At 43.9% G+C, this 14,953-nt stretch overlaps 1 protein-coding gene across 1 annotated transcript; it reads left to right on the top strand.

Annotated features, from left to right (window-relative positions):
* Nucleotides 1–4,466: 4,466 nt before the first annotated feature.
* LOC125722589 (uncharacterized) lies at nucleotides 4,467–9,017 on the top strand. Its single transcript, XM_048998775.1, has 2 exons — nucleotides 4,467–4,708; nucleotides 5,960–9,017. Exons 1-2 carry the CDS (start codon nucleotides 4,597–4,599, stop codon nucleotides 6,703–6,705), a joined length of 858 nt encoding a protein of 285 aa, XP_048854732.1. The 5' UTR covers nucleotides 4,467–4,596; the 3' UTR covers nucleotides 6,706–9,017.
* The last annotated feature ends 5,936 nt before the right edge of the window (nucleotides 9,018–14,953 follow it).

The raw sequence follows: 14,953 nt of genomic DNA, 5'->3' as shown, positions 1-14,953 counted from the left end.
CGGACGTCAGACCCTCACACAGCCTTATAGAGGACTCGGACGTCAGCCCCTCACACAGGCCTATAGAGGACTCAGACGTCAATCCCTCACACAGGCCTATAGAGGACTTAGACGTCAACTGACTTCACTGACTCGACCTGGTCCACTGATGCTGAATAACCTCTCAGGTGACAATGAGCGAAAGCGGAGAGATGTAGGTGGGAGCTATGGAAGTGAGAAGAGTGAGCAAACTGTAGGATATACCCAAGATGACGTAAACCAGGATGGGTTACCAAAACATAAGAGTGGAAATTGGTGGTATAAAAGGGCTGATACACCGCTGCTTCATTAGGGAGGAGGATTGTGTGGTGTGTGCGAGTGCAGAGCCTCCAGCTCAGGGAGTCCCGTTCCCGTACACTAATAACCAGTGTGGAGACTGGGGAATGTAGAGAGTTAGAAGAGTCTGGAAGGGTCTGTGTCAGGATGGTTTGATTCCCCTGATAAAGTATGCAAACTTAAATCTAGTCCGAAAGTGCGCATGCAGTACTGTCCATATTGGTGCCTGATATACCAGGGAAATATTAAATATGCTTATAGGGTGGACAGTTTAGGCCTTGGGAAGGGGGACAGCGATATATTATGGGGCAGAAATTGAGTTTTTTCAAGGGACTTCCTTGTGAGTGTTTTAAGAATAATGGGACAGAGGAGGTAGGCATCTCCGGGGGTAACTGTGGAACTGTTTGGGATGTGAAAGGCGACCAAATGCAGAATGGAGAAGTATGGAGCATTCCGCTGGATGCATTAGAGAACCAGAGCGTACCTCTGGCAGATACGTGGTGGCTGTGTGGTCAGGAGGGAGGATTGAGGCCTCCTCTCCCCAATAATTGTGGAGGCCTCTGCACTAGGGGGATGTTAGCTAGCCAGGTGGATATTTACTCTGACAAACAGCCCTCTAGGTCCCACAGGTTTGTTACGAGCTGCGAAGATGATCCCAGTGTGTATATAGATGCCATATGCCAGCCGAGGGGCATTCCAGAGAAATATAAGGTGAGAAGTGAGATAGCTGCAGGGTTTGAATCAATATTAATTTGGCCTACTGTTAACAAAAATGTGGAATGGATAAATTATTTGTACTATAATCAGCAGAGGTTTACCAACTATACTCAGGAGGCACTCGCATCTCTGGGGGAGCAGCTTCAGGCCACCAGTCTGATGGCATGACAGAACAGGATGGCCCTGGATTGGCTCCTGGCTGAAAAAGGGGGAGTGTGTGTGCTGTTCGGGGATCAGTGCTGTACATTTATTCCCAATAATACAGCCCTGGATGTTTCATTTACTGAGGGTATGAGAAAGTTGCAGGGGTTACAGGATGAGATGGCGAGAAATTCGGGGCAACATGACGAGTTGTTTGACTGGTGCTATAATATGTGGGGTAGTTGGCAGTAAGCCCTTATGAAAGCACTCTGTGTGCGTGCTGTGTTCATTCTTGCTTTGCTACTAATCTTTTGTTGTGTAGTTCCTCTTGTTCGCTCCCTAGTGGGAAGAGCGCTGTCTCAGCAGGCGACTATAGCTGCAATGTTTAGAGTGGTGGGAGGACCGTTTGGAGCGGCAACCTCCTGGACCAACACGGAAACGGATGGCGACATAGACACCTTGGATACGCTCCTGCCCATAGCTGAAGTTCGGCCGTACCGCCTGTGAATACTCCATGTTGGAAACGCTGCAGCCTGCCTGCCGCCCACGACACCTGGGACTTTCCTGCTCATGACAGAGTGCCTGTTATAGTAATCTACAGTGTTATCAGTTAACCTTTCAGTTATCTTTGCATTAGCCGTATATGTTTATGTAATGAGCTTGTGGTAGGTGATGTACTCCTGGTAGATTATGTATTCCTGATAATATATGCAATGTATCCTGGGGAGTTCATTGCTGTTGGTTGATTCTGAGTGTTGATAGTTTGTGAGCCATGTCAGCCATGGACCCCAAAGGGGGGCCGCGCCTGTGGCGGGCTGGGAGTGGAATTTCCCTAGATCTTAGGGTTTTAGCCCTCCCTCCTAGGCTGGATGGACAGAATTGTGTGTGGGACTCTTTAGAATCCCAAAGGGGGGAAATATATGGGATATTATTTAGCACTATACAATGTAGAATATAATCATTACGGTATTATTAAAAAGCATGCCAAATACCCATGATGTAATCATTACAATGTAATCATTATAATGTAATCAACACAATGTAATCAATTGAGTATGTATTTGCACCTTGTATTAGCCTCAAATGTTCTGTTAGCTACTTTATGTTAGCCCTGAATGCATGAATATCCACCTTTATTAGTGTTATGCCTTATCATTATGTTGAAGGACAAATATATTATCAACCCTCTAATTAGACAATGTGCAACAGGTTGAAGCTACCAAGGTTTGCTACTCAAGGAAGGTTTTCGCCCGAGTTCCTCAAAAGTTCACGGCTGAGCATTTTTAAAAAACCAAGTGGAGATGGTCGCACCACCATTATGTTCGGCTGAGGGACCAAACAGTAAAAGAAATGATGGACAAACTTATCACCTAGTGGTGTGGATTGATGTAAAAAACAATGATTGTGAATGATTGAAGGAATGATGATGCTTAAGTGACGAGATATTGTTAAATGATAAGACCTTGTATAAAAATTGGTGTAAAACAGTACTGGAGACAGTTTACGTGTCCGGACTTGGTTGTAACTTCATTGTTGCAATAAAGACTGAATTTGGATCTACACCAGCGGCTTCTGACTTCTGATTTAGCAGGGAATGAAAAACCACAAAACTAACATTTTGCCTTTTTCCCCATCTGTAACTGTTATTATGTTATTATCATTTAGAACTGAATATCCATACTCCCTTTTAATCTCATGCATCTTTTTTATCATTCCCCAGACTTTACTAATGTCAGTTTCCCGTCCTACTGAATTACAGAAGGACCTCCAAAACTCCCTCTTTGCTCATTTAACTACCCTCCTTACGTTAGCCTGCAACTTTTTGTACTCAATCAAATTCTGAAAGTTGTGAGTACTTTTTAACATTGTAAAAGCTTTGTTCCAAAACTTAACTGCAGTATCACATTTCTTTGTTTACTATGAGATCTTTGGTTAGTCTGCTTTGCTGCCTCTAGAATTACTGCATCATGGTTAGATTTCTTTTGTCCGACATAAAGCCGGCCCTGCAAAATGTCACCTAACGTCACCAAGTCACATGGTACAAAAACCTACAAGACGATCGTGACAGATCGTGCAGCACGTGCAGAGAGCAAGAAAGATCGTGCAGCACCTTTCAGCCGGCGTAACTGTAAATGTCGCTACTATGTGCCCCTGGCTTATTTTGTAAATGTCTCGTAAATGTTCTTGTTTGTTTTGTTAATCTTAATGGTCACTGGTCAGCTATTACTTCTGTTGTAATTTAAAGCTTCAATAACAAAAATAATAAAAAAAAACTCTCAGCCGGCTGCACAAACTGGACCTGCCTCCGTGACACAACTTTGCCCTTATTGGCTGAACAATTTTAGTCACACGCATGACGTTTGTATCTCTGGAAGTTCCGATGCATTATCTGCTATTTCTCCCGAAAAGCCTGTAAAGAAGTAAAGTTTCAATAAATGCTGTAATAGTACACATAAGTTAATCGTTTATTTATTGTTAGTTACTGTAATGTTGCGCTGCTTTATGTGTTTAATCGTCTAGTCTGTGAAGAAGGCATTCAAGTAAGAATTGCATTGTATTCTGTGCATGACAATAAAAACTTTGAATCCTTGAAATAAATGTATTTGATCTTTTTCCTGGCAGCTATCTTTTCACTGCTAGCACTTTGGATCAGGAGTTGGTTATTGTAGAAGAGGTAATGTGCATGCAGGTGATATTTGTATAGATGTATCTACACCCTTTTGGAAGTGCGGCCATCTCAGTCAGGTCTCGCACTAGGAGGAGTAGAAGCTGTCTAGTTTGGCTGCTGTCAGTTTATATTCCACTCCTGCAGCCGCCGGCAGATGGCACTCCCCCTCACGTCAGCTGCAGTCAGACCTAAGCCAAGTCGAACGCACCCAATGGCTCCTCCCCATTCCCAATTATCAAAAAACCCACTAATTGAATGGGTCGCGTAATTATCGCTATGAATTCTGGGAGTCTGTGCAACTTCAAGACCGCAGCTCTCGTGTTACTTATAACAAGGAAGGAATATTATTCTATGTCTTTAATGGCGACCGAATGATTGATTGATATAATGTAGTGTTTCATTCTATATCCTGTTTTGATAAGATATCGACATTTCGTAAACATTCGATATACAATTAAACCATAATTGGTCCGTCTTGTTTCTTTGTCACCCAGAAACTTCACAACTGTGTTGTGAGCGGATTTTCAGCGCTTAAAATTTTGTGGTACTTCTACGTTTCTGCGCTTTTGTAAATGTAGATCGTATGTTTTGTCATTTGATTAAAGCGTTTGAAGACTTTGCAGCGCGCTGACACCAATCGGCCACCGTAGCTTAGCAACCGAATCATAACAATTCTTATTCCGTTTAGAGTTTTCATTTGAACATTTAAAGCAGCTCAGACTTGCAGTTTATCAGCAAGAGAGAAGACGCGAAAGATGTCCATCGTGAAAACCACCGTGAATCTCCAGAGGATTGACTGGCTGCTGCCGACAGGTGCAGTCAGTGTGCGGATCGCCCCGGAATACATCCCCGGTCCAGTTGGCCGAGGTAAGGATGGCAAAATGATGCCCAGACTAACTCAGCACTTAAAGAGTTAAAGTCAGAATATGCTTGACTAGTCTTCTTGAATCTTCTGTTCTATTATCTTGTTTTAGAAGTACATGTCTAAATAATAAAGTAGTTCACCTTTAGCTTTAATATACGGGAGTCTTTTTGCATGTCTACTACATTATATAATGAAATCAGTAAAATCTGTGGCTGTGCTGTGTTTAAACATCAGAGAAAATCATCATGAAGTGGTAAAGTAACAGCTGAATATGTCCTAATATACGGTGTTTCCCCGAAAATAAGACAGGGTCTTATATTCATTTTTGTTCCAAATGACGCGTATAGTATAACATGCTACAGTATATTTACCGGTATTCATGAACAAAAATCCACATTTATTCAAACACAGACATTATGTCATCTTCTAACAGTATCTTTCCATGTAAACAATTTGACGGTGAATTTATTCATGAACAAAATTCTGCTGTATACTGCATATGTTTATTCAAATATAGTCGTAATGTCATGTTCTTCTGGAACATCATTGTAAATCTCCAAGTTCCAAATTCCGTCCTGAATATCTCGCAACTCAATTTCCTGTAGAACCAGTGTCCCCAATCTCTCATGTTTAGCAATAACTCTGTCCTTAAATGAGCGCCTCTTGTCCATGTAGCCTTCTCGTAGTATAACCGCATCTCATTCTAGTTACCGTACAATCCATGGGACAATAACTAGGGCTTATATTACGAGCTTCTTGAAAAATCATGTTAGGGCTTATTTGCGGGGAAACGCGGTAGTAATCAGAAAAAGCATAAATCTTAGTTTGGTACCTTGAGAGTGAATAAATAATGCAACTTATGGAAAGTGTAAGATATGTAAAGGATTTGACTTAATAGCCAGTTGTTGATGCCAGCATTTGGATTGAGTGGGCTGCTATATTTGATGCACATGAACCTTTCCAGTGTTGTTTTTCGCTGTTGTTCTGCGTATCAGGGAATCTGTGCACAAACTGGCTTGTTTTTATAGGTCAGGTTCCCCTGCTGAAACGCAGACGGCCCAAGTCAAGACCAGCGCATAAGTTTCCCAAGCGTGTGTTTCCTGTATCCAATAAAGACGGGGGAATTTTTCTTAGTGTGCAATACCGACTGCCAAGTGTGATATCTGTGATGGTTGTGATGTAGTGTTGTTGTACAGTGACATAATGTTTCATTTAAATTAAATATGCTGTCCCCTGTCTTTATAATCCCAAAGGACAAACCAGTTCCAGTGATGCTGGCCGTCGGAAGAAGTGCCGCACCAGGCCGCCGGCAGCCAGCTCCCTGACCACGTCTGCCTCTCCTGGATCTGCTGCCATCCCGGTGGCAACCAGCAGGGGTCAGCAGGGCACAGGCCGCCGTAGAAAAACGGCGGGAGGCCGGTCAGGGCGAAGAAGGAGGTATGACCAACAGAAGGGGTTAGAGCCTAAGCCCAGCTCACCAACCTTCTCCTCCTCTTCATTTTTATTTCCGTCTTCAGTCCCCTCCCCTTTTGTTTCATCCCCATTTCTTTTTATGGGCTCCTCTGTTTTATCCCCACACTTAGTCACACCTGTAAGCCCAGCTCCACATCCATTTTCAGCTCCAGGCATGGTTCATCTGACCCCTCTGCTTCAGGCTCCAGCACAGGCTGTAGCCGCCTCATCTCACCTGGAAAAATTCTATTGGTTGTATAACTATTATGTAACAAAGTACTCTAAAATGACCTATGACGCCAAGTGCTTTACTGAGTACTGGTGTCAGGAGTTTTGGAACAGACATTTAAATGAAATTAACTTAGCGAAACAGGGGAAGAATGAGGATAATGAGGGTACTCATTCAACCAAGAGGCGTAGGATTGATGAAGATGAGTTCATCTTTCCTATTGATGCACTGGAGCAGCTAAGTACCATGCCCAGGGCTCAGGAGATGGGTGTGGAGATGGGCTATCAGTCAGATGCACATAGCTACATTTCCCTGTAGATTCAGCACATAATTACACGAGACTTGTCATACGTACTTAGGATAAGATAAAATTAGGATATGTTACCATGTAGTTCTATAGCATAAGGTACTATAGGATAAGCTTAAGATAGGATAAGGTTAAGATTGTATAGAATAAGATAAAGATAGGACAAGTTAAGATAGTCTTAACTTGTATGCCATTTTATGTTTTACAAAGACATGATAAATTACCATAAGTTTAGGATAAGATTATATGAGATAACATAGTATAAGAATAAGATAGGATTGCATAGCATAAGATAAGAAAGATAGGATAAGATAACATAGAATAAAATTAAGATAGGATAGGTTACGGTAAGCTTAAGATTGTATAACATAGGATTAGATTAATTATAAATAAAGCAGTCCTCCTTAGAGGGGGGGTGGTGGAGGGAATATTTAAGAAATAAAAATAGGATTAATTAACATAAGGTTAAGATAAGATTGTATAACATAGGATTAGATTAATTGTAAATAAAGCAGTCCTCCTCAGAGGGGGGGTGGTGGAGGGAATATTTAAGAAATAAAAATAGGATTAATTCAGAAGGTTAAGATAAGATTGTATAACATAGGATTAGATTAATTATAAATAAAGCAGTCCTCCTTAGAGGGGGGGTGGTGGAGGGAATATTTAAGAAATAAAAATAGGATTAATTCAGAAGGTTAAGATAAGATTGTATAACATAGGATTAGATTAATTGTAAATAAAGCAGTCCTCCTTAGAGGGGGGGTGGTGGAGGGAATATTTAAGAAATAAAAATAGGATCAGTTAACATAAGGTAAAGATAAGATTGTATAACATAGGATTAGATTAATTGTAAATAAAGCAGTCCTCCTTAGAGGGGGGGTGGTGGAGGGAATATTTAAGAAATAAAAATAGGATCAGTTAACATAAGGTAAAGATAAGATTGTATAACATAGGATTAGATTAATTGTAAATAAAGCAGTCCTCCTTAGAGGGGGGGTGGTGGAGGGAATATTTAAGAAATAAAAATAGGATCAGTTAACATAAGGTTAAGATTAGATTGTATAACATAGGGGGGCGGCATGGTGGTGCAGTGGTTAGCACTGCTGCCTCACACCTCTGGGACCCGGGTTCGAGTCTCCGCCTGGGTCACATGTGTGTGGAGTTTGCATGTTCTCCCCATGTTGTCGTGGGGTTTCCTCCGGGTACTCTGGTTTCCCCCCACAGTCCAAAAACATGCTGAGGCTAATTGGCGTCGCTGGATTGCCCATAGGTGTGCATGTGTGAGTGACTGGTGTGTGAGTGTGCCCTGCGATGGGCTGGCCCCCCATCCTGGGTTGTTCCCTGCCTCGTGCCCATTGCTTCCGGGATAGGCTCCGGACCCCCCGCGACCCAATAGGATAAGCGGTTTGGAAAATGGATGGATGGATGTATAACATAGGGCTACAGTGAAGAAATCAAAAATTTCAAGGCAGCATGAAGGTAACGCACAATCAGGGATGTGCAATTTCTGAGGCATGTATTCAAAAAAAGTATTTTAATTGTGTTTTATCATTCATATTTGACTTAGTTCATGAAATAAAATGTTTTTTTCTACAGACTTTGATCAGTGTTTTTGTATTTTGTAAAATACGAGAAATACTGTATGCATGGTAATGTCAGGTGTGCAAAATGTTTGTGCTAACAAAGGACACAGAGCCCCTAGAAGGGCACAGAGCCAGGCTGAGCACCACAGCGCTATCCAGCCCATGGCTGCCGATGGTCACATTCCACCAGAACCCCCCCAACACTAACTCCCCAGGGAACTTCCAAGCAGCAGAGCAGATTCCAACAACCGAGGATCAAAGGAAAAGAAAAGATACTGGCAGGAAGAAGATGATCTTGTGGCCAAAGGTTAAAAATGTAGAAGTTTGGAGAACAAATGTGTTACAAATGAAATATTATTTGAAATGTGCTACAGCTTAATCATTCTATCATACATCCATCCATCCATTTTCCAAACCGGAGACTCGAACCTGGGTCCCAGAGGTGTGAGGCAACAGTGCTAACCACTGCACCACCATGCCGGCCCACAAATTTAAACAAATTCATTTTAAATAACTTTAATCTCAGAGCCAATTGCCATGTGCCCACAAATATTTCAATTATTATTGTTTATGATTATAAATGCCGAATACATTCCTGGAGCCTTCGATTTAGCATACACAGTGCCCTCTACAGGATTCTATCGAAACAGCATCTCTCAACCTCGTTCACAAGATTTGTCTTTTTCACAAAACGTTTTTCTTTGTAAATCCCAAAATCTTCCTATAAATGTATGTATGAATGCTTCTCGTCTTTTTCAGTCACACGAAGCCTTTATAAATGAGCTCCCCGATTAATCTGTTTACATGAAAACATCTTAATTGCGTTAAGGCATGTAAACGTAGCCACCTAACGAAAGGTAACCACGTGACTTAGCAGACTGCATGTTCCTCATCTCCTCTGTATGGACCATAGAGCTGTGTATCGGAGAGTCTGACAACACGCTACGTTTCAAGATACAGGCATTACAATTCAATGCGCTGCTCTATTTTGCCATTCTTTTTTTAAAAAATCTTCTTTTAGAAAAACATGGCACATTATAGAGAGCACACCACCAAATGGATGAAATCTGAGTAAAAACATTTGATTTTTAACGCAATCAGAATAAAGGGGTCTGCATTTATCACTGTCCCTGTAACAATCCAGCATCGTAGCACTACAGCTATTTCGGATTCAGCCAACGAATAACGTTGCTAGTCAGCAGCCTTGTGCAAGCTACTGAAAATTGCTAATTACCAATTACTGCATATAAAAGTAATTATAATAAGGGTGGGATTCGACCGTGTGTCTGCCTGGGGGGTCGCCGGCCAGGATCGCCAGCAGTTTGGACGTGTGGTTGGTCATCAATGTGCTGCATCAGTGTCTGCTCCCTCTGCCTGACCTGCCCTGTATAATTACATAATCAAGGAAAATAACAGTGGGCTAAAGGTTGCATAGTGATCACAGTAACATCGCGTCGATGTTGAAATACATGGTGCAAACAAAAGTAGTGGAATTACACTGATGAGTTACTACCAACACTGCTAGGCAGCTAGGTTTGCTAATGCTAATGTTAGCAGCGCACCCATATGCTGCTTCCTCTCGCAAGATAAGGCAGCGTTACTGTCACTGTGTAAATACAATGAGATCTCTTTGGAGCAAGCCTGTCGATACCATGTTAAGTGTAAAACCACAAGTAAAATACCTTAAAAATAATAGAAATATAGATGGTGCTGAACCATGGTGAACAGTGGAGTCATAACAGGCTGTGCGTTGTGTTCAGTCACCTTTCACTGTAAATTACACATGGGTTCACAATCTTTTGTGTCTGCTCTGAATCCCTCAGGGCTGGAGTGAAAACTCCATTCACACTAACATGGTGCTAAGGGGTATTGGGTAGTCATGATTCTATCCTTTTTGGATGCAATTTATTTTACTGATTTAAATAAGTTTTAAAAAATTTCAAAATATAAGGATAGCTCATTGTATCCAAAGGGATGTGCCAAGCTTGCAGTGTTGATGTGCTGCCACCTTCTGGGAAAACGATGAACTGATTTTCAGATTAAGAACATGTATGGTTTTCTGGTATCAGGTGAGAACCGTTCATGCTGCGAACCTATGCTTATGGGTTAGGGTTAAGCTTGGGTCTAGAGCTCAGGGTACTTCCAGGCTTGGAGGCCAAGGGTAAGGTCTCTCTTTCCCCATGTAAGCATTGAATGATGATCCAGCACCAGGGCTTGGGTAAGTCACCACGAGTTGGGAGCCTCATTCCCCAGGTAAAGGATGAACGATCTCCATCCAGCCCGGGGATTCTGGTGAACCTCTCCTTATGCTGGAAGCCTCCTCCCTCAGGTAAGGGTTTAAGAATCTCGCGGTACTTCCATTGAGCCTTGGGGTTCTGGATAAAAATCCCAGGGCCATCCAACTGTAGTAGTGTAGAATTTTGCGGGTAGGACTTGTTGATTATTTCCGGTAAGTGTGTGTGGGGACCCCTAGTGTGTGGAGGCGTCATTGGCGTTTCCCGGTCCGGTAACTCCCCTTCCGCACCGCAGTGGTCTGCCGTGGTACGCTGGCATGCTGGCTGAGGTTCACACTTATTCTGTGTCTTGGTGGGAGGTTTGGCTGTTTTAATTAGCGTTAATCCTCTGCTTGATTTAAATGGCTAATGGTAATATTTTATATTGCAGTGTTTCTCTGGTGTCTGTGTTGCAGCTCCAGTGGTTGCAAGTTATTCTGGTGACTAGGCCTATAGCTACTTGTCAGTTGCTTTACTTGATGTGTTTTAATTGTAGTTACGGTTGTTGCCAGGATTACAGTTTCAGTTGCTCGTCAGCTTCAGTTTATGCCTCTTCCAGCAGGTTTGTCAGACAATAATAGTTTGAACCTGCACTGTGGCTGCTGTGTTTCCTACGTCAGTTTTTCTTTTCCGTCTGTCTTGTCTTGTCCTCAGCCGGTCCGATGTCGCCCAACAACTGCTGCTTGAAGCTCCTGATCCTCGGTGGGACATCGGCGATGTGCTGGGAGCCTTGGAACGCGCTAAGGATCGTCGCACCTTTTCCTGCATTTGGAGCTGTTTCATTCCCTAGTTCTGCGACTTAACAGACTTTAGGCCGCCCTTTCTTTCTGTTTGGGACTGATACAGAGGGACAGCCTGTATTCTGTTACTCATTGTTTGCACTCTTCATAGTTTTCAACACTCAGATTCTTGGTTAGATTGTGGTATTTTCTGGGAGGCTGAGCAGTGGCTGCCTCGATTGATCTGGCTGACTAAGATTTGATTGGTCTGGGGTGGTGGTGTTCACACTTTCACCTTGTGCAGTATATTTGTGTGGGGATCAGTGTGGTGGAGCACAGGTGTGTGTGTGCGTGTGTGTGTGTGTGTGTGTGTGTGTGTGTGCGTGTGTGTGTGTGTGTGTGTCTGTGTGTGTGTGTCTGTGTGTGTGTGTGTTAGTTTAGGGGACTCTATTCCCCCTTTTGATCAACTTCCCCGGACACCTGTCTCTTGCTTGGGTTTAGTCAGCCGGTGGCCAAAGGCTGGTTGCTGGTTTATTTTTTAAGGTTGTTGATGCTAAAGCGCTTGTCTTGTTTCTTTGTTTTATATTTTCAACAACCTGTTAATAGTACAAACACGTCTCCAGCTCCATTCGGTAAATGAACTTGTGTGCTCTTAATTTAGAGTAATTTTTCCTGTGGTGAAATTCCCCAGGTGGTGTAGTCGTGTCCTTGTACTACTGACCGCTCTCTGCCACAAACACTTTACTCTGAACCTAACCCTAATCCTAAACCTAACCATAGCCCCAAACGTCATGTCCTGCCACCTCCCTGACGTGGCTCTAATAAGCCATGCCTGCTGCTCGTTGGTCTCGTGTCTCGTTCCATCCCTCATGTTAAACACTCCCAGCTACTTCCAGTCTGTTCCCTTGTTATTCCTGTATAAGTGCTTCCTGGCCCTGTGTTCGCCATTGATGTGGTGCCCTCCATGTTGCTTGTTCCCTAGCCTCCCATCTTGATCCCAGTAAATCCCAGTTTATTGTCTGACAACACCTGCTCCCAGAGTCGTTCATCCTGGCACCCAACAGACTGACGGAACTCGACAAGCCCCAGTAGGTTCCCCAGGTCCCTACTGCCGATCACTGCTGCTTGTGTCCAGCATACCTAATGTCGCTGGTTCAGGCCGCAGTACATCTTTGCCCAGAGAGAATGGCCCATCTCTGACGGATGGCATAGCCGCCCTCTCCCCGGACTCCCAAGTGGAGGGTGTGACAGCTATAGCGGAGATCCTCAGGGCCCTCTGGAATGGAGTGAGTGTGCTGAACCCCGCAGAGGTGGGGTGCTCTGGAGAAAAGGAGCCCGCCGTCTCCATGTCGTTTGCCGTAGGGCAACGTGCGTCCTCATTGTCACTTGAAGTCTGACAACATGATGCTTCTCTGGGATTTACTGTGATCCCCCTGTTCACCAAAACATGCTCCCCAAAGCTCTCCAGCACAGAAGAACAGGCTTCACTCCTAGTTCTATGGTTGTCAGAGTGCTGGACCACAGTAGAGGTCGGACTTTGCTTTGGTTTTATTGGAAGTCTGCACACAATACAGATGTTTCCTACTGTCCTTCGTTCCAATTAAATGTGGAAACGTTTTGTCAGCTGGCTGGACAAGACCCTACTGCCTCTTTTAATAGTACACATAGTAGTGAGCAGTGGTGACGTAATGGTTAGGGAAGCGCACTCGTGATTGAAAGACACTGCATCTACAGCATCTGGCCCAGGAGAGCCAGCCATTGCAGTCGTTACATCCGCACTTAAGGCTCCCGGCCCAGAGGGCCGCTCAGGCCGCACCCACAGTGTCCAACACAGGTGAGGCCTTGGTTGCCTCTAGGCTTCTCATAGAATCTGACACGGTTCCCTGGTAACCAGCCGACACCTGCCACACTGCTCCATAATGTCCGGCCAGCGTCCACCTCTCTGTCCCCTGATGCCTGGCCAGCACCCACGTCAATGTCCCCAGACGTCCAGCCGGTGCCCACCTCATCTCCTGACGGCCTGCTGGTGCCCACTTTCTATCCTGATGTCCCACCGGCACATGCCTGCAGGCTGCCACCAGCCCAGAGAAGATGGATCCAGAGGATGTCCTGCTAGAGTGCCCTGGGTCCTGATACGTGGGTCCCTCCTTCATCCCAGACTCTGGTTACTCTGGTCCCACTTTCTGGTCACCAGTATCAACAGGAGCCCAAGAAAGCGGCAGGCAGAATGTCTGTCTCCCAGAGAGGGTTTGCCAGTCTCTGTTCTTGCCCTGTATGTCCCTTGTCATCTTCATGTTCCTCTCCTGTTGTCTCCTTGCTGCTCTACTGTTCTGCGGTTCTCTCATCGCCCGCCAACCCCTCATGTCCTCCTGCCCTGCTGGCCCTCCCAGACCCTCTAGTCCTGTGATTCGGCAGAGTTCAGCCTCATCTGGAAAGGGGCCTAGGAGGGTCCCCCCCCCCCCCCCCCCCCCGAAGACTTCCCGATATACACTTCGATTCTCCTGGAGTAATTCAATTTGGAGTCGCAGGCTGCCCAAAATTTAATTCCATATCTGCCCAGTTTTCGGAGCATATGCTGTCAAAATGGGCAGCAGACTGCAACAGCAGACGGAGAGAATACTTATCCGATGCCAAGTACAGGAATCAGATATAAACGTTAGACATTTTTCATAGCACTTTACAATATTATTCATTACTGACTTAATAACACAGTCACTACTCAGGTACAAATCGTGAGTAAATATAGTAACTAAAATAAATGATTCATTATGATTCATTGAACACGAACATGAAATTGATACTCACTACATACGTATTGGCAACATGTTCGGAAAAATATGATTTTTTTTGGTAATTAAAAACTATAAACTGTTGTGACAATGTAGATCGATGTGAAGCAGTAATAAAGAAGATATTAGTTACCCATGAACAGAAGCAGGTGTGACAATGGTGATATGCATCAGGGGAATGATGTTTGCCCAGAGCTCTCATACTTTGCAGATCGCCGCCATCTTGTCGCTGGATTTCCTGAGTGCTCTGGACTGACGATCGTCAGAGCAGATAACCAGCAACACGTCACAAAAGCTTTGTTTGGGCATCGTAGCTAGAAAAATCACCGGTCTCATTTTCGCACTTCATAAACTTTTGATTGATTCTTAATTGGATTTGAAAACCTCAGCCAATATTAAAAGCCCCATATATGCCCTAAACTCCCTTGCTGTTATTTCTTTCTAGTCCTTGACGAATTTCCTTCTTACCTCCAGGTTGCTAATGTTGATTTTTCCATTGATCTTGGAATAAAAAGTTGGACAGGATATCTTTGGCTTGCCGAATGCAGAGCCTGGTTGGCCGCAGAGAGGTTTTCATTGAGTACTGTGCTGTAATCCTGCCTGGACCATGTCCGTCCAGTGCTTTTGACTACCAGCACATCTGCACATCTTTAGTAATATCAGTCTCTTCCTCTGCAAATTCCACTTCCGAAACCTCAACAGAGGTCTCACACCTACTTCAGTACTGTCCCTTTCTGTACTACTGCTTTCCAATTCCTGCAATACGAGATCTGCTGCTTCTTCAGGTGTATCGCTCCATGTCTCTTACTGAGCAGCACCTCAGATCATCCTCAGGTTTGGCACCAGTATCATAGATAATGCGAACCTTCATATAAGTAAGAGGTAATATTTTGCT

This window comes from Brienomyrus brachyistius, unplaced genomic scaffold (assembly GCF_023856365.1).
Source record: "Brienomyrus brachyistius isolate T26 unplaced genomic scaffold, BBRACH_0.4 scaffold40, whole genome shotgun sequence".
Lineage (NCBI taxonomy): Eukaryota > Metazoa > Chordata > Actinopteri > Osteoglossiformes > Mormyridae > Brienomyrus > Brienomyrus brachyistius.
This window is presented reverse-complemented; position numbering and strand designations above follow the sequence as displayed.